The 19,201-nt window shown below is 41.0% G+C and overlaps 1 protein-coding gene across 1 annotated transcript; it reads left to right on the forward strand.

Annotated features, from left to right (window-relative positions):
- Positions 1-3,631: 3,631 nt before the first annotated feature.
- HNRNPLL (heterogeneous nuclear ribonucleoprotein L like) lies at positions 3,632-17,521 on the forward strand (the record flags this gene model as incomplete). Its single annotated transcript, XM_033145474.1, has 13 exons — positions 3,632-3,754; positions 4,623-4,741; positions 5,586-5,823; positions 6,383-6,468; positions 6,640-6,736; positions 6,822-6,894; positions 11,158-11,229; positions 12,557-12,774; positions 13,144-13,265; positions 13,856-14,057; positions 15,058-15,115; positions 15,209-15,307; positions 16,896-17,521. Coding segments are annotated over 13 exons (1,563 nt in total), but the record flags the coding sequence as incomplete, so codon positions are not given.
- Positions 17,522-19,201: the final 1,680 nt, after the last annotated feature.

Genomic DNA, 19,201 nt, shown 5'->3' on the forward strand with positions numbered 1-19,201 from the left:
TTGTGTGGTTGCACATGAGCACATGGGTTTCCTTACTAACTGGAGGGTAATGAAGTGGAAACCATATGCAAAACCAAAACCACTTGCATAACACATCTCAGAAAAAGAAAATGATATAAAACTGGTCTAGATACTATTAGAAACAACGCACTTAAAATTACAGAGATATTACTTATTACCCCTTCATGGATCACTGCCTTGTCGTGGGGAAGGGGCTTGAATAACTCCAAGAAGCTATGAGTTATGCCATGCAGGGCCACCCAAGACAGACAGGTCATAGCCGAGAGTTTAGACTAAATGTGATCCACCTGGAGAAGGAACTGGCAAACTACTCCAGTATTTTGGCAAGAAAACTCCATGGACATAAAAAGGAGAAGCTTTGAGAAGAAAGTGAGAGTTTCCAAGGCGTGCTCTGGTTCATGGGGTCACGGAGAGTCAAACACGACTAAGACAACAAAACAAAACAAAACATTACTTATTGAGAGTTACTAATAACATATTCTGAAAACACTCCAAATTCTAATGAATTGCATATAGGAACCCAGAAAGTAGACCACTGTTCCATATTCGCCCCATACAGATTAGCAATGTTTTGGATAGGACTCTCGCAGCTCAACCTACTGGTGCCAGGGACTGAACCTAGGCCTTCTTTCTGCCCAGGGCTTTCATCAGTAATCAGAAGCATTCATATAACAGAATTCTAATAGTGTAAGGTTACCAAATGTCCCCGTTTCCTGGGGACAGTCCCCCGATTTACAAATTAGTCCCCTGACAAAATCCATCTATTTCGTAGGAAGTTGAAAAGTGTCCCCGAATTCATTGGGGAAAAAAAATCTGGTAACCTTATAATAGTTTGTTTCCAGTCATGGAGGTTGATTGTGTAATCAGTGTTGCTCATTAAATACAAGTTTTTCACACCATCCACAAGACATAGTCCTCAACAAAAAGGCCAGCCTCTTTTTAAAGCATTTAATCTAATTTTCTCTCACAGCAGAAAATATATTAAGTAAAAAAATGTCTGTTATACATCCAGCCATGGATGGCGTGGAAGCTCTTTTGCCCTGCCTCTAAAAACAGAAAAAACACTGCCATGTGTGTACTGATGTTTCAGTGAGCAATCTCTATCTCCCCACATGAATGCAACCTAGCCATTTCATTTTCGGTGGACCAAGGGATACATGTATACCTGTTTATAAATTAAGAGTAACAGAGTAAATTCATCTGCATTTTTTGCAGAAGGTTTTCAGCCTGTTGTCCATTATCTCCATTTTCAGTTTCATCACAGGAAATATGACTAAGGGCTTCAACAACTGTAAAAATAACTTTTGCTAGAAGCTGCAGTAGTTTTGGCAAGAGCTCCCATCTTGTGCCTGATAAATGTTTAAGACCTTTTGACTCAAGAAGTAAGATTTTTTTTTAGCACCGCTCATCTTTTTGTAGAACATGAGGGGGGAAAAACACAATAAAGCTTTTATTGTGACAAAAGTATTATCTGCATCCAGATGTGAATCGCATGATAAACTAACCTGTTTGTTTGGTGTTGCTCAGTATTGCTTCTTTAACTGTATTAAAGGTAAAGGGACCCCTGACCATTAGGTCCAGTCGTGTCCGACTCTGGGGTTGCGGTGCTCATCTCGCATTATTGGCCGAGGGAGCCGGCGTACAGCTTCCGGGTCATGTGGCCAGCATGACAAGCCACTTCTGGCGAACCAGAGCAGCGCACGGAAACGCCGTTTACCTTCCCGCCGGAGCGGTACCTATTTATCTACTTGCACTCTGATGTGCTTTCGAACTGCTAGGTTGGCAGGAGCTGGGACCGAGCAACGGGAGCTCACCCCGTCGCAGGGATTCGAACCGCCGACCTTCTGATCAGCAAGCCCAAGGCTCTGTGGTTTAACCCACAGCGCCACCTGCGTCCCTAACTGTATTAGCCACCACCTATTCGCGGGTGGCACTGTGGGTAAACCACAGAGCCTAGGGCTTGCTGATCTGAAGGTCAGCAGTTCGAATCCCTGCGATGGGGTGAGCTCCCGTTGCTCGGTCCCAGCTCCTGCCCACCTAGCAGTTTGAAAGCAAGTCAAAAGTGCAAGTAGATAAATAGGAAAAGGTAAAGGTAAAGGGACCCCTGACCATTAGGTCCAATTGTGTCCGACTCTGGGGTTGCGGCGCTCATCTCGCTCTATAGGCCGAGGGAGCCGGCATTTGTCCGCAGACAGCTTCCGGGTCATGTGGCCAGCATGACAAAGCCGCTTCTGGCAAACCAGAGGAGCGCACGGAAACGCCGTTTACCTTCCCGCTGGAGTGGTCCCTATTTATCTACTTGCACTTTGACGTGCTTTCGAACTGCTAGGTGGGCAGGAGCTGGGACCGAGCAATGGGAGCTCACCCCGTGGCAGGGATTCGAACCGCCAACCTTCTGATCAGCAATAAATAGGTAAGGGAAGGTAAATGGCGTTTCCGTGAGCTGCTCTGGTTCGCCAGAAGCGGCTTTGCCATGCTGGCCACATGATCCGGAAGCTCTACGCTGGCTCCCTCGGCCAGTAATGCGAGATGAGCGCCGCAACCCCAGAGTCGGACATGACTGGACCTAATGGTCAGGGATCCCTTTACCTTTAGGTAACCTATTCACATAGGAAATAATAATAATAAAAATTCCTTCCAGTAGCAACTTAGAGACCAACTAAGTTTGTTCTTGGTATGAGCTTTCGTGTGCATGCACACCAAACAGTAGACTTTTCCTTTTGTGGGAGAATACACTGGCCATCGTTGAGGGTAGGTTTTTCCATTTACAGGAATTCGATAAAATAGAATAAATTCTTTGCGCAGAACTAGGCTTGGTTACTGTACGTTCGCTGGTTAAAGGGCCATCCCGGGGCTGACATTCCAACGGACCTTTCTCAATCCTCTCTTCCAAAAATAAATTACATTTATTTAAACAAATTAATCAACCAGAGTGATCTATTTAAATCAATCAATCAGCCAGAGGGATTTGCTTTTATCGCCGCCATCTTCCAGGCCGCTTTGGCAAGAGCCGCCCTTTGCCACCCTGCACAGATACACAAAACCTCCTCTCCCCGCAGCGCGCGCGCGCTGACAACCGTTGGCCTTGGTAACGGCGTGGTCGCGCGCGCGAGTCTTTCCTCTTCCGTCGAATAATAAACAATAAACGGCTCCAGCTGCAGGCTCTGGAAAGGGAGGCGGGGACGAGAGAGAAACAGAAGCGGGGGGCGGGGCGGAGGGTTTATCTATCGGTGACGGGCGTCCCATTTGCCCAGCCGCGTGTTCCTGAACTTCTGAGAAGCCAATCACAGAGCTTTCCACACAAAGGTCGCTCCAATCGCAGGACAAAGGCCTGCGCTGTACTTCCCGATCCTGCGCTGTACTTCTCACGTTACAGCTGCCGTCTTCTGTGAGGTGAATTGGTCCAGAAAGAGCATCCCCGTCGGTCTCTTCGCCTGACTCCCGGTTCGCGCGCCGGTTGCGGAGCCCAGAGTGTCCAGTATCCTCCTCATCCGCGGTTCGCCGGGCCGCCGCCGCCGCTATGGCTACGCCGTCTTTTGGGCAGGGGCAGGGGCAGGGGCAGGGGCAGGGGCAGGGGCAGGGGCAGGAGCAGGAGCAGGAGGAGGAGGAGGAGGAGGAGGAGGAGGACGGCGCCTACGAGAGCCAGGCCAAGCGGCTGAAGCCCAGCGCCGCCGCCGAGGAGGGCGAGAGCCGCGAGGAGCCCGTCCCTCGCACCAGGGACTGCTCTGGAGGGGTAAGGAGGGCCTGCCTCTTATAATCCTCGCCCTTCGCAGTATTCGCCAGGAGTGAACGGCGGGTAGAGAAGACGCGCAGCATCACCCCGTTGCCAGGTGCGCCAGCTGCCAGGTCGGCGTGTGTAGTAGCATCGGGGGCTTAATGCTTCCGTTTCTCCCCATCCTTCTCAATACACAAGTTGAATCCTAGTAGTATTTCTACAAAGTTTTGTTCGTTAGTGATGTCATGCATCTACGTGTTTTTATATCGTAAACCGCCCTGTGATCCTTGGATGACAGGCGCTATAGAAATCTAATGAATATTAACAAAAATACAGTAATAATAATAATAATAATAAGTGTGCATGTGGGAAGAGGACTGAGCATATTTCAGAAGGATTAGTCTGTAACAGTAAACAGCATCTTAAGGTGTGACAGGTTTTTTATTTACATATATGTAAAGAAAATCATGGAATTGTAGAGTTGGAAGGGACCATGAGGATTGTCTAGCCCAAGTCTCCTGCACTTGTGGATGAAGATTTAAGTGAGCTGGAGAGACCACTTTGTCAGATGCACCTGGCTTTGCCACCAGCGGACCTAGGATACGTAGGTCCGCTTTTATACATCAAAGGATTTATATTGCAGGAGGCAAAATTTCTCTTGGTTTCCTCTAATAAAACAATGGGAAGAGGGAGGTGTGTTCTTCCATTCTTCACTTTTCTGAAGGCAGTTTGTTCTAACAACTTTGAATTGTGTTGTATGTATAACTTCATCTTTCATTCCCCTTTCAAAAGGGGCCTTCAAATTACTTTGTCAGTTAATCATCTATAATATTGTTTTTGATAGATTTAGATCTGAAAAACAAAGCCTATCACTTTCATTTCCTAGAATGCTGGTGGAAGTTTTCACAAAGTTCCTGTTTCTCCTGTGGTCCATGTCCGAGGGCTCTGTGAATCAGTTGTGGAGGCAGATGTTGTGGAGGCGCTTGAAAAATTTGGAACCATATGGTATGTTTACTATATATTATATCTTGGGTGACTCACAACAAGCTTTGTAATGCATTTTAAAAAGACCTCTTCAGGGCTTGTACTGGTACTCCTAAATTGAAGCCAGTAGTGGATCTACATTTTGGGAGTCCTGAAGCTTGATGGTTATGGGGGCCCCTTCACAACCAGCAATGGAGTCTGGGTAACCACTGTTATTTTATTCAAATGTGTTGTTCTATGACAGAACATCACACCACTACATCATCTGTGCTACCGACTCTCGAACTTTGGGATTGTTGAAATAATATTCAACAAAAATTAATCAATTTAAGTTGTGCAGCTCAAATTAGGTCTACTAGACCCATTTTTTTAAAATGATGTGGACTAAGGTCACTTTTGAGGCTCCTTCTCCTTTGAGAATAGGGACACTGCCCCTGATAGAAGCATTGGAAGTACCAAATCCCTGAAAAGTTAATTTTGAGGCAGATCATTCTGCTTGTCTACATATGGAAGCTTGGTAAGAGAGCACCCTGGTTCTGTTTTTCTACATTAGATGTTCATAATTTTATCCTCAGAACTTTGCATTTTGCTTTAGAATTGAAAGATGAGTTATGACTGATGTCACTCTTGTGCCTGAAAAAAATGCAAACCTTTGTTCCAAACTAAGCCCTTGGTTACATAGACACATTTGCTGTAGATTTCAACAAATGTTCCATTGACTTTAAGAAAGGAAGTATATATATTTTTGAATTTACAATAAGAATTTTTATTGTAAAGTCTTTTAAGATCAAATTTCACTTATAATTTACAGTTGATGGCCTTAAATAATTAGAGCTCATTAATGGTTTTATTGTTTTTCCTGCAGTTATGTGATGATGATATCATTTAAACGCCAGGCTTTGGTAGAATTTGAGGATATTGAAAGTGCGAAAAAATGTGTGACATTTGCATTAAGTGAACCATTATATATAGCTGGGCAACAAGCATTTTTCAATTACTCTACAAGCAAAAGAATTACTCGTCCGGAAAACACAAACAGTGTCTCTGGTGGGAACAAAGTTCTTCTCTTATCAATTCAGAACCCTCTATATCCAATTACAGTGGTACGTCTTACTCTTAAGCATAATTTACCTGACCTTAGTGCATCATATTAGCTGCATAAGGTAAAATCCTTATGTTTTAAGACCTTGGGTTTTAGCGAGTACATTTGAGCGAGTCTTCTTCTTTCATTTTTCTTGCATACTTTGAGGTTTTTGAAATTATTGTTTTCATTCTGTGTATTCCCAATTTATAAATGGTATAAGACAAGTTAAAATTTATTTAAGAACACTAGAATTTTGGCAGTCTTGTTAGATATCTGAAACACAGAGATAAAACTGAATTTAGGCTTACTGCTTTGAATTGCCTTGTTTTGAGGATAAACTTTAAAATGTTTTCTCTCATCATTACATAACTACATAGAGAAGGCAAGGATATAATATCTGTCACTGGGATAAATTTCTTGATCTATGCTTAGTACACAAGATACTTTCTCTCAGATATTAATCCAAACTTTACCTCTTTAAATGGAGGATATTTTGTTTGTGTGTGCTAATAAAATTTTGAATAGTATTTGTCAGGTAAATCTTCAAATCTCTGACTATTTCCCTTATTCTTCTGTAGGATGTTTTGTATACAGTGTGCAACCCTGTGGGGAAAGTAAAACGTATTGTCATATTCAAGAAGAACGCAATACAAGCCCTGGTTGAATATCCTTTTTGTATCACTTTGTGTCTCTGTGTGTAGATTATGTTCTAGGGCAGCCCTTGAGTAATTTCTAGGAGATCTACTGTGTTGTGGTCTAAATTAGCATGACTTGTGGCTGTTTTTTTTTGGGGGGGGAGGCATTGTTTTAAACAACAATCCTTAACCTAAATCAAGTTCAAATCGGTTCTCTGTGCTCAGAAGGCAAAAGCAGCACTCAACGGAGCAGATATATATGCAGGATGTTGCACGCTAAAAATTGAATATGCAAAGGTAATGATCATACATTCTTCAGTGGCTAAACTGTTTTGGGAGGAAAGCAATGATTAAGACTTGCCGTTTGTTTATATCTTAACAGTCAACTCAACTTAATGTCTTTCGAAATGACAATTGTAGTTGGGACTACACTAAACCATATTTGGGCAGAGGAGGTAAGTGTTTTGGTAATTGTACTAAATGAGCATTTAAATATATACATATATGCAGTTAGCTGGTCTAATGTGTTAGTCACTTCAAGCCAAGTATTTCTGATGAAGCTCTTGTAATAGGCATCCTGACCTGTAATCCTGGAAAAGAATAACTCAGCATTATTACCCCTTGCTGGTTCCTATTGAGCTATTTAACAAGGAGCCCACACATGCAAGCATGTTTGCAGTGCAAGGACTTGCATTTCTCCAAGCAGCTCTCACTCTTTGGAGGAGAGGACACTGATGCAGACTTTCCTTACAAACTACAAACTTGCACACTGCTTCTCCATGGAAAGGATTTTCCTCACTTGTTGGACAAGGCATTAAGAAGGATAGAGGACTCCAGCAGGCTGACTCTACACTTCATCATGCACCATATCGGCATCATCAAAAGGCCCTCTGAAAAACCTCAGACTTGCAACTCACCTTGACTGCATACTGCATGCACTATCACCACAAGCATATCAAGGAGGACCACTTACAGCACTTCTGGTTTGCATGGCACGAAAATACCATGGTAGACTTACCCATTCTAAACCAGTTTGCATGTGTTTCCAATGTTATGTCCCTTTAAAATTACCATTGTAGAATGCAACACCATAAAATGGAAGATCCAAACTCGTTTCTCTCCTGGTTTTTTACCAGTGTAAATGCTTTCTAAAGGACTGCACTTACTTTAAAGATTAACTGAAATTCACCTGTACCCTGTCAAACAAGTCCCCTCAAGCTCCAATATTTGACGCAAGGTCTAAAATGTTTTAAGCATTTTTAATTGCAGAAGCTAGTTGGAATATTGTTTTCATCAGTAAAACAACTGCATGGAAATGTAAAAGGAATTGCTATGTAGCTTGATTTCTGTAAATGTTCTGTGTAACTGAATGATTTGTGTATAATCTGCTGTAATGTACCTTTTGAAAATCTAGGCATTTATAACATGGAGGTGGGAACTTACCTTACCAAGGTAGAGTATCTTCTAAATTTTAACCAAAGTGAAGGTTTCAACTTTCCTTTTAGTTATTGCCAAAAGGTTTTTTTCACTGGTAGTGCTTTGGCTTGTAAAAATGTATTATTTAAAGGTTAGGGCTTGGACATGCAGAATTAAGTGTTTGTAAAAGGTTAATAAGGGGGCTGCAGTATTAGTTAGCAGATTGTCGTTCCCCCTCCTTCAAACTACCAAATTGGGAAGTCACTGAGTTAACGAGCAATTCAGTAATTTTTCGGATAATTTCGGATAATTTTCCGAAATACAATGATGCGTATTCAAGCAATTAGCAAACGTAGTTCAGACTGTAATTTTAAACTCTGCCTTGCCTCAGTACATGAAAGATTGGGAAATGAGAAATATTTTCTTGAAGGAAAACAAACCAAACAGGTGTTCCCAAGTGTGTGGCAATGTCCGGTGGAATTTTTTTATTTCCACTTCATCAGCAAATTCAATATCATATCATAAACTGCTTTTGAAAAAGCAGAAGTGTTGTTTTCTTCGTTCTCTCTCTCTCCCCCCCCCCATTTTCCTTTCTCTCTTTCCTGCTCTCTTTCTCTCTTTCCAGTCTTTTCGATTCTATTTGTTCTAGATATTCTTCTCTTGAATTGTGAAAACTTTAATAAAAATTGATTTGGAAAGTGCTCTCAATTTCAAACAGGGTTGCCATGTACTAGAGTGGCTCCTATTTTGTGGCCTGTGTATGTGTAATGTAAAGCTCCCTTGGATCTGTGGAACAAGATGTAAGCATACTGTTCCATCTTGTACTGAAGTAGAGTTGCTCCCTTGTTCCTTCCGATGTGTTTCATGCAAGAAGAGAGCTGAATTTACAATTTACAGTTCATTTTGTAGCAATGTTCTTCCTTGAGCAGAGATGGGAAATCTGTAGCCCTGCAGACTGTGTTGGACTCCAGCTCCCATCAGCTACACCTAGCATTGCCATTGGCGCAGGGATGATGGGAGTTTTAGTCCAACAACATTTGGAGCGCCACATATAGCTCATCCTTGCTCTAGACAAGAAGTGATGAGAGAAAACACAGTTACTTCTTTCTCCAAAATCTGTAACCTGCAACAGTCTTAATAAAGCAGCACAGAAAATGCTTGAGTATTTTTAATGTTGTGTACAGCATACTGATTGACAAGGAGTGGGCAGCTTCATCAGCTAGAGATGTAATACTTAACTGATTATTTTGGCATTCTTACAGGAGTGGCCTACACAAAAGTGTCATTGTGATGGGCTGCTTTACATACAAGATTCAGGGAGAATTCTCTTCATAAAACAGACTTCCGTTCTGGTTTCTTCAGAAAGGAAAATGTGCCCAAGTTTAGTGTTTAACTGAAGTGCAGTTGATTTAAAGCAGGAGATCTTAGCTGATGGCTGTATTTATATAAAATTACATTTTGCATCCCAACCTTTTCCTAAGTAGTTTTTGGCTTCGTAACTATTGTCAGAAGGTAAAGCTTGGTTTTCAAGGGTACCCACTGATCTTCAGAACTGGGCAGTTTTAATCCTGATTTTTCATTTCCCAAGCTCAAGACTGCCATTGCATCCTACTCAAATATATAATCCTGGTGACTGATGTTTGCTACTTCCATTGTACAAAAATCCTGTCCTCTGTAACTTCAGGGCTACGTGATATGGCTAGTATGTGAGATGAATAGCACTTCCATTTTGGATAGCACATGCTGAAATCTGTGGAAATTGCTTCCTAATAATGGGCTTGTGTTCTGGGTGCCACAATCTCTCTTTACTCTCCCACTATCAAAATCAAATTATTATACGACTATCTAATTCCTTAATTTAACCTTGGTTGTTTTAACAGTCTCAAACATTGGAAACAAAACTTGAAATATTGTGTGCATTATCCAAACTGAGATAGAACTGTACGCTACTTCAGCTGGATGTTTCTCATTTCCCATTGCTTAACAATCAGTTGCTGTATTGGAACTTCTGATTGTCTACTGAAAGCAAGCAGTGGAGGTTAAAGCTAACTGCTGTTTGTTCTTGTAATACATGTTTAATTGAATATTGCAAATAATTACTTTAGGTTGGTGTACTGCTTTCATCCAGTACTGTTGACCCCTTGGTTAACTTTACATTCTAGTATAAAATGTGGCTTGTTGAAAGAAATTTTCATTGTTAAAAGTGCTTTTAATAGTTTATTTTTTCAGTATTGAAAGTATAACATAGACTGTATTAATAGTAATGTATAGTCTTCTCGGCACTTCTCCAGTTGTTGATGTAATTATGTATGTACACAAATACGGTGCTTTTCTGTTTACTGATTATGAAACCATGTAATACAATTTTTTGTTATATTATGCTGAAACTTCTTGAAAGAAACCCACTTTGAAAATGTGTTGCTGTTGAAGCTAATAGTGAGATTCAGGTACTGTCCTTTGATTGTACTGCATTTACTACTTGTTTTTATGAGAGTTATAGGTAATTTACAGTCTATGGCAGTGGATTTCAATCAGGGTGCTGTGGCACCCTGGGGTGCCTTGAATGATGGTCAGGGGTGCTGTGAGCAACATTAACCTCTGTCCCTCTTTCCTTCCCTCCTGATGCCGTCTCACATCTGTCTCCCAAAGGCTTGCATGGCTGTTTGTTGCAGCAGCTCTGGCTACAAGCTCCCCAGGTGAATGGTGCCTCTAGGGCTGGCCAAGGGGTGCTTCCCAGGCCCCTGTGGGGCAGTGTGAGAAGGCACCTTTCTTTAGGGCAGATATCGTGGCGGCAGCTGCAGTTGCCCAGAGTACTCCGAAGGAGAGGGGAGAAGAGAGGAGGCTGAGGGAACCCTCCACAAGGGAGGGGTGAGGGGCTGCCAGGGGTGACATAACTGGGCTTCTGAGCCCTGCAGAAGTGCTGCAGAAAGAATGTAGTTGGTCAACAGAGCCGTGGACTCAAAAAGGCTAAAAACTTCTGGTCTATGGTATTGTGTCCAGGCTTCTCAGGCTTAAAGTGTCAAATCTTCTCAAACACAATATTATCAAGCCAACATTAATATTGGCTTCTTCCAGCTGTGTTTTTGTGCTGGAGCAAATCAACTTATAATAGGTTGTTTAAAGTATCCAAACTAAAATCTTAAAGTAACATTGAAGTATCTGGCTGGCCACTTTCTCTGATCCAGCAGTGTTTTTCTTAACCATAAAACATTTCCCCCTTCCCCACCGTTGCTTACTGATAAGGCTCCAATATCTTTAAGGGGGGCTGCTATTGTTTAATGATGCTTTTCTTTTTCCTTTAGATAGAGGGGAAGGCAGTCAGAGACGAGCTATTCTGGGAGAGCACCACTCCTCATTTAGGCATGATGGCTATGGTAGGTTATATGGCTTCCAGTTATGGGTTATATTGAAAAACATTGTGAATGTAGTTGTATATGTCTAGATTTTCCTCCTATTTTTTTGTTTGTGGTGCCATCTTAATGTATTCTGCAATCTGTAGTATAAATCCTTTCCCCACCACTCTAGGGCTAACACTTTTTTAAAAGTCTTGCTACATTATTCAGGCACAACATTTGTCTGTCTCCCCTCATTGTGCCCCCTCATTTGTCCTATTGCAGGGTGGGGAACCTTATGCCTGGTGGTCGCTTTCGTTCTCCAGCCCTATTTATTTGACCCCAAAACTCTTGCCAGGCTACTCCCCTTACTGGCCCTGCTTTGTGCCCTATGTGTTTATGTCTGGCTAGAATATGTTGAACTCCAATGATGCCTCTTGCTTGGCTGGAGGGCTGACAGGTGTAGGAGGCTGTATAGAAACAAGCCTATTGTGCAAAGGTAAATTTTACATTTGTTGCTCCACCCATGGCTGCATCTGACCCTGCCCACGACTGACATGTGGCCTTAAGAAGGTTGTCCACAAGGAAATTTGGCCCTTGGGTAAGGAGGCTTTCTCATGCCCTGATGCCAAATGGCACATCCATTTATGACCAGTTTTTCCATTATCTCATTTTTTATTTTTAAATGCCAATACATTTTGGTACTAACCAGAGACCTTACATGGCTGACTATAAACCAAGTTGTCATTCTGTGAGCAAACAATATTTTTTTCCAAGTTGCAGTTAACTTTGTCACAGTAAAAGATGAAATGTTGCTTAATACTTCTCACATTGCATACAAAAAGCACCTCTAAAAACAGATTCAAACTTGCAATTGCACACTTAGACCACAAGCTAACAGTTACATGTGCTGAAGGTCATTGAAATCAATACAGTCCTTTATTCTTAAGTCTGGCTTGTGGCTTTAGGTGTTTATCCACTGTTAGTCGTACTCAGATTAGATCCATTGAAATTAATGGACATGACTATGTTAAACTCATTAATTTCATATGGTGTGCTCTGAGTTGAACTCACTTGGCTACAGCCTCTACATCATTTCAAGTTAACTGGTTCCTTGGAGGCACATGGGGAAGGGGAAATTGTATGAATTATATTTTGGTTGATGTGAGTTAACATTCTTGTCTAGATAGACCATGTTTTGGGAGTTGATACTAAAGCTGCATAGCTCATTCTAGCAAAACCTTAATTGCTAAGATGTATTAGTAATTATTGGAAAACTGACAGCTTTTAAAACTTGGCAGCTTTAATCTTCATATCAGGTCAATTAAACTTTTCTAGCCAAATTCACTAGAGAATACTTTCTCTTTAGGATCGCGTGGTCCTCTGTTACCACTACCGAGCCGATACCAAATGGCATCTTGGGATACTCAAGAACTTGTTGCTTACCCACTTCCCCAGGCCTCCTCATCTTACATGTATGGGGGTAACGCCTCAGGTTCTGTTGTCATGGTTACTGGATTGCACCAGCAAAAGATGAACTGCTCAAGAATCTTCAATTTGTTCTGCTTGTATGGAAATATTGAGAAGGTAAAAACAAAAAAGTTTAGGCAATGAAATTTAAAGAATAATTCATGATTACAGTGGTACCTCGCAAGACGAATGCCTCGCTAGACGAATGCCTCACTAGACGAAAGGCATTCGCTAACGAAAGGGTGACTCGTAGGCGAATTTTCCTATGGCCGTAACTCGCAAAACGAAAGCGTTTTGCTTATTTTTCGTAAGACCGCGCTTCCTCTGACTGTGCTTCACAAGACGAAATTTCCGCTATATGACAACACTCCCGGAACAAATTAATTTTGTCTTGCGAGGCACCACTGTACTGTGAAGAGAACACAGTGTCATGCATATTCCAACCAAACCAAAAATTTCCTAACTTACCATTCTTTAAACCTGCAGGTGAAGTTTATGAGGAGCATTCCAGGCACAGCTTTAGTGGAAATGGGTGATGAATATGCTGTTGAAAGAGCAATCACGCATCTCAACAATATCACATTATTTGGGGAAAGAATTAATGTTTGGTATGTGTGCATTTCATCTTAGTACTAATACTAAAGCACACCTATAATGTATGTGTCCAGCAGTGTAAGATATTAAAATACTGCTGATTTTTTTTAAAAAAGAGTACTATGTATAGAAGATCTAAGTAAAACATACACATAATTACAGAGGAAACAGCACCAGCCCTTTCATTAAAAGCAGTCAATTCCCAAAAGTCTGCCAAAATAAGAAAGTCCTTGCATGCTGGCAGAAGGGGAAGGTTATTGCTCCCTCTTTGGCTGAATTATCAATCTGATTATTGTGTAAGTGGTTCAGCAGTGTAAGATACTAAAAGTGCTGCTGAATAAAGTTTTATTTAAAGAATACTGTCTATATGCAAAGAGTAATTTTTGTTACAAAAGTAATGTAAATATTTCTATATTTTGTTGATCTCCTTCCATAACTTGATAAATGCATGACTGACTTCACTACTTGACAAGTAAAATGTAGATTATCCCTCTGAGTTCATATTTTGTTACTATGTTAAGAACTTTGCTTTGAGAATTCTGTAAAAAAAAATCACCTTTTTTACTGCAAAAAGTTTTGCTAAATATGTACTGTTTATTTATAGTGTGTCCAAACAGAATTCAATTATTCCTAGTCAGTTATTCGAGCTGAAAGATGGGACAAGCAGCTCTAAAGATTTTACAATGAGCAAGAACAATCGCTTTACCAGTGCTGGTCAAGCTTCCAAGAATATCATTCAGCCACCATCTTGTGTGTTGCATTACCATAATGTTCCGCTGTGTGTAACTGAAGAGACCTTTGTAAAGGTAGGTAGCTGCAGGAATCATAGCTTTTAAATGTAATTTAGTAGATTCCTTTTTTATGTCCTAGAGTAGGGATGGGAAATTGCATCTTGCAGATCTTACACTCAATAATACGACATAATGACATCAAATGATACCTATCAACTTTCAAAGGAGATCAATGTAACCACTGATCAGCTGATGGGACAGTTACAGCAACCTTTTTTCAAGGTGAATTGCCATGCACCTTCAAAGAGACTTGCTACATACATTTGTACTTGCTGGTTTGAACTGAAGCCATCTGTACCGAAACTGCTTGCTAAGATGGAGAAAACAATCTTGCTTTAGCAAGCTGTTTCAATGCAGACAACTTCAAAACAGAACACTTGGTGCACCAAAGATTTCTCAGTGCAGAGCTCCCTAGTGCAGGAGGTTCTCTTGGGTCTTCCTGTTAGTGCCAAACAGTTTATTGGTGCTGACAGGGAATGTCACTTGCAAAGGAACAGTTGAGAGCTGACTTTAAACTCAGGATTGTTGTCTTGTCTCATAGTGTGACATCAGGTGTGGGACAGATGGGTGTAGTTTGTACGGAATGACCTTGTGGGCAAAATTGGGGCCCATGCTGGAACTAATTAGTGCTGCAGGCTGGAGAGTCCCTACTGCTGTTATGGTTGCTGTAGTTTTAAAAGTAAGTAAATCAACCATGCTACGGATTAGACTCTAAAATATTTCATTATCTTAAGTAGAATATCTTGTAATTTTCAAAACTGGACAGCAAGATGTTTCTGTCAAGAGTTTAGCATGAGACTGTTGGATTTCTGTTCAATGGAGGGACACTTCTCTGGTGAGAGTATTTTACCCTATGATCATTTTCTTAAAATTAATGAGGTTCCTTAAAATCTCGACTCATTTTGTGCCGTGTCCTCCTTATCACATAAATTACCAGTTTCTGTAACTCAGAATGACATCCTCTAGAATTAGATTGTTGCTGTTTAATGAACATATTTTCACTTTATTGTTCCAGCTGTGTGATGATCATAAAGTTCTACGTTTTATCAAACACAAAGTATTTGATCCAAAGCGTAAGTAAATATTTGATTCTATTTAAGTCCTCAAAGAAACCTAATTTACTGATGGTGGTGTGAAGCACACATTTTAAACTCTTGTTTTGACAGCTTCAGCCAAAACTCTTTCTGGTTTGCTGGCGTGGGAATGCAAGGCTCATGCAATGGAAGCGCTTTCAGTACTTAATCACTACCAAATAAAAGACCCTAGTAAGTCAATGTATTAAAGTATTCTTTAACTTTATATTTTATCTCTCTATATCATTTGGATAAAGGGTTTTATGGATGTATTTTAAACATTCTATATAATACCAAGATGCTGCGCAATAAAACAATTCTATGCACAATAAAAACCACCAAGAAACACCACAAATACAGTAGCCAGGTTGTGCTAGGATATAACATTTGCTGGGTTTGATCAATATTTTCCTATGGTCTTTAAAATGCAAAACATTTTTGTTTTCTTCCTTTGAAGTCAAAGGACTTTTTCATATGGTTGAACTATTTTAACAGTGTTTTCATTTACACAACACACTAATAAATCCTCATCACACTGACTCAGTTTGCGCTTAACTCAGAGCCCAGCTGCATTACCACAAACAAGCAAACTTATGCGTTTATGGATTGTGGCCGTGTTACTCATCCCTGGTGGCTTTACTGCTGCACTGACCTAAGTCATGCCCTGTCTTAGCTTGTTGTCTGAACCTAGATTCGTAGTTTAGCTCTCCAGAGAAACTGAGCTGAAAAAAGTTTGTCCTGTGGTTTACAGCTTGTGGTTTGCGTGGGAGAGCTAACCTAAGCGTGTGTGTTCAGATGACATGCCAAGTGTAGCAAGATGCTGAGGGTGGAGAAAAAGGGCCTGAACATTTGATTGTTTATGCTAAGTCATGGTTTGGCTTGGTGTTACATGTGAATAAGGGCACTGAAAACAAGCTGAGCTGTAAAATGGTAACTGGTTACAGTTGTACCTCATGTTGCATTCGCTGCGGGATGCGAATGGCACGGGTTATGAACACGCTGCACCCAGAAGTAACGGGATGGGTTGCTTCTGGGTTCGGCAGTTCACGCATGCGCAGACGCGCACAGTGACGTCACACGCATGCGCAGAAGCGGCGCTGCAGGTTGCGGACTGCTCAGGATGCGAATGGGGCTCCGGAATGGATCCCGTTTGCATCTAGAGGTACCACTGTACTTTCTCTGTATAGTGGTACCTCTGGTTACGTACTTAATTAGTTCCAGAGGTCCGTTCTTAACCTGAAACTGTTCTTAACCTGAAGCACCACTTTAGCTAATGGGACGTCCTGCTGCCACTGCGCTGCCAGAGCACGATTTCTGTTCTTATCCTGAAGCAAAGTTCTTAACCTGAAGCATTATTTCTGGGTTAGCGGAGTATGTAACCTGAAGCGTATGTAACCCGAGGTACCACTGTACTAAAGTGATAGTAAGGAGTGGAAAACCTGGTTTAGTACCAACGTGATAATGTGATAATTCTTCAGAAGTGCAACTGTGATGGAAGGCATGGGAACCACATCTTATAAAGCAAGAGAAACTGGCATATTTTCATTGAAGTGGTTCTGTACAAAGATTGTGTTTTCTGTACAGGGGAAGGTTGGATTGAGTTTTGATGCATTATACAAAGCAGGAGTGTGCTAGAAATAGAGTTAGTATTTTAGTAGCAATTTTTCACAGTAGTCAAACACTTGTTAAAAGAAATCTCTTTTCTCAGACTAGCAGGCTGTCGTAAGGCACACTATCCAAAATGGCATTTATTCCTAACAGTTTCCCTTTTATCTTACAGATGGCTCTGATCCTTATACATTGAAGCTTTGCTTCTCTACTTCCTCTCATTTGTAGAGCAGAGAACAATATGCTAAGGAGCTCCTTCCATCTTTATTTACAAACTTGATGAAATCATGTTGCCTGCAGGCTCTAGGTTTTATTGTCCCGATCTCACTTAAGTTCACTTTGTTTTATCTAAAGGGGTTTGAACTGCCTTGTAGGTAACATGTTCAAAACCTGTATACAGACCTTAAACATAGTTTCCATACAGCAGTAAAATTTTCATTTACAATCACTATTTTCCACTTCAGTTTAAATGGCAAGTTGGATTACTATATTGGAATATTAGATGTAAAATTCTTGGTTCCTCCTCCTGGTTAAAATTGTATGTGTTGCAGCAATTTTAAAAGCAGAACTAAATTTGTAAACCCATTTCACATTGGTATTTTGTAATGAAGCAGTCACTGATTGTTAAGAGAAACTTCACAGGAGAAAAGAATATGGTGTTTGTTTTTTGCAGGTTTGCAACTTACTTTAAATAGTTTCTTCTCAGAATAATTTTTTACTCCCATTAGCATGCTGTCCTTATCGCTAATCCTAACCTGCAACATCCTTACAAAAAATAAATGCTGAAACCTGAATGAACACAGTTTCTCATTTGTTTTGTGATTCTAGGTACTAAATTAAACCGCTTATTGTCATAGGGTGGTTTTAAGCCCTTGTGTTAACCAGGCTAGTGAGGGAAGAGACCCAAAACAGCAAGGCAGACTATGGCCCACTGGGTGTCATGGACTGGCTGAATGTAGAGGAGTGGTGGGAGGTACCAGCTGGGGAACCCCCAAGGGAAAATGGTTCAGAGCCAGGGGGTGGTGGGACAACTCTTGAGTAGTCAGAGGGAGAGGAGGAAGCAGACTGAGAGGAGGAGGTGTCAGAAGCTGAAGAGGTAACAGGGTTCAGTGAGCAGGAAGAGGCTGTGGCAGAGAGCAGTCCAGAAGCGGAGAGGGGGCCAAGAGGCAGTGATGAGTCCTGGTAGGTCTTACCCCAATGAGGCAGTTTCAAGGACCCTACAGATGTACAGAGAGAAGCTGATACCTACTCAAAACTCCTGCGCAGCTTACTTCCAAGTAGGTGTGTGCAGCATCAGGACCGTAATGTCAGTCTCTCCCCACCCTTTGCAACACACACAAATTGTAGCAGGAAAAGGGATTTAAAAACAACAAAATAATTACAGTTTTTCTACTAAGTATTGTTCATTATGTATTTTTGTGTTTTTATATTGTAAAACTGCTCTGTGATATTCAGATAAAATTCAGTGAAAAATACTAATGATAATGGATAATATTCTTCTCCTCCAGTCCTTCTAACCCAGTGTAGTGGGACACTGAAGTAAGGATTTGGCTTAGAATGCTTTCCAAACTTAGGCATGCATATTTGCATGGTCCCAGTAAGCCGTGGTTTAGTTCATCATTGTGTGCAAACATGGCTTCTCTTTCTCACTCAAACATACACTCTAAATGGAAGAAGGTATGACATGCCGCAGGAGAGGGAAAGTGCAGAGAGCCTGCAGAACAAAATAATTTAAAAATGTTAAGGAATTTTAAAGCAGTTTAAACCTGCAGTGATAGGACATAGCTAGGGTAAGGTAAAGGTAACAATTTTAATGCATGTATTTTTTTGAGGTGCATGTGGCTTCATTGTGAGCGCTCTTTATTTTATCTTTTCCTTTTTTGCTCAGTCTGTCTACCTGGAGATTTCCTTGTATGAGTCCTTAGCTTGCATCTCACTACTAAAAAAAACTGTTCTGCTGATCAGCTGCTGGTTAGGCTGGATGCAGGGGACTGTGTCTCTTAACTAGACAGCTGATTGCTGCAAGTACTACTTTTCTACCAGGCTGCATACACAGTCTTGACAGTTGAATGCCCTTGCATGTAGATGTGCAACTCCACTCTCTAGATAGGCACTGACAAATCTTTATCTGAACTTGTATATGAGAATTAATTTTCATTAATGAAAATAAAGCATAGGCTGCAATCCAAACAACCATACCATTAGTTCTGCATTTTAAAAGGAGTTCAGGGCAATTATGTGGTTACACATGGGCATGTGTGTTTCCTTTCTAATTGGATGGCAATGAGGTGGAAAACATGCAAAACCAAAAGCACTTGCATACCACAACTCAGATAAGTGGCATAAAACTTGCTAGAAACCAATAGAAACAACCCCGCTTAAAATTAGGAAGGGGCATTACTTATTAATTGAGGGTTGCTTTAACAATCTTCTGAAAAATGCTCCAGATCAAATCCCAATGAACTGCATATAGGAACA

This window comes from Lacerta agilis, chromosome 3 (assembly GCF_009819535.1).
Source record: "Lacerta agilis isolate rLacAgi1 chromosome 3, rLacAgi1.pri, whole genome shotgun sequence".
NCBI lineage: Eukaryota > Metazoa > Chordata > Lepidosauria > Squamata > Lacertidae > Lacerta > Lacerta agilis.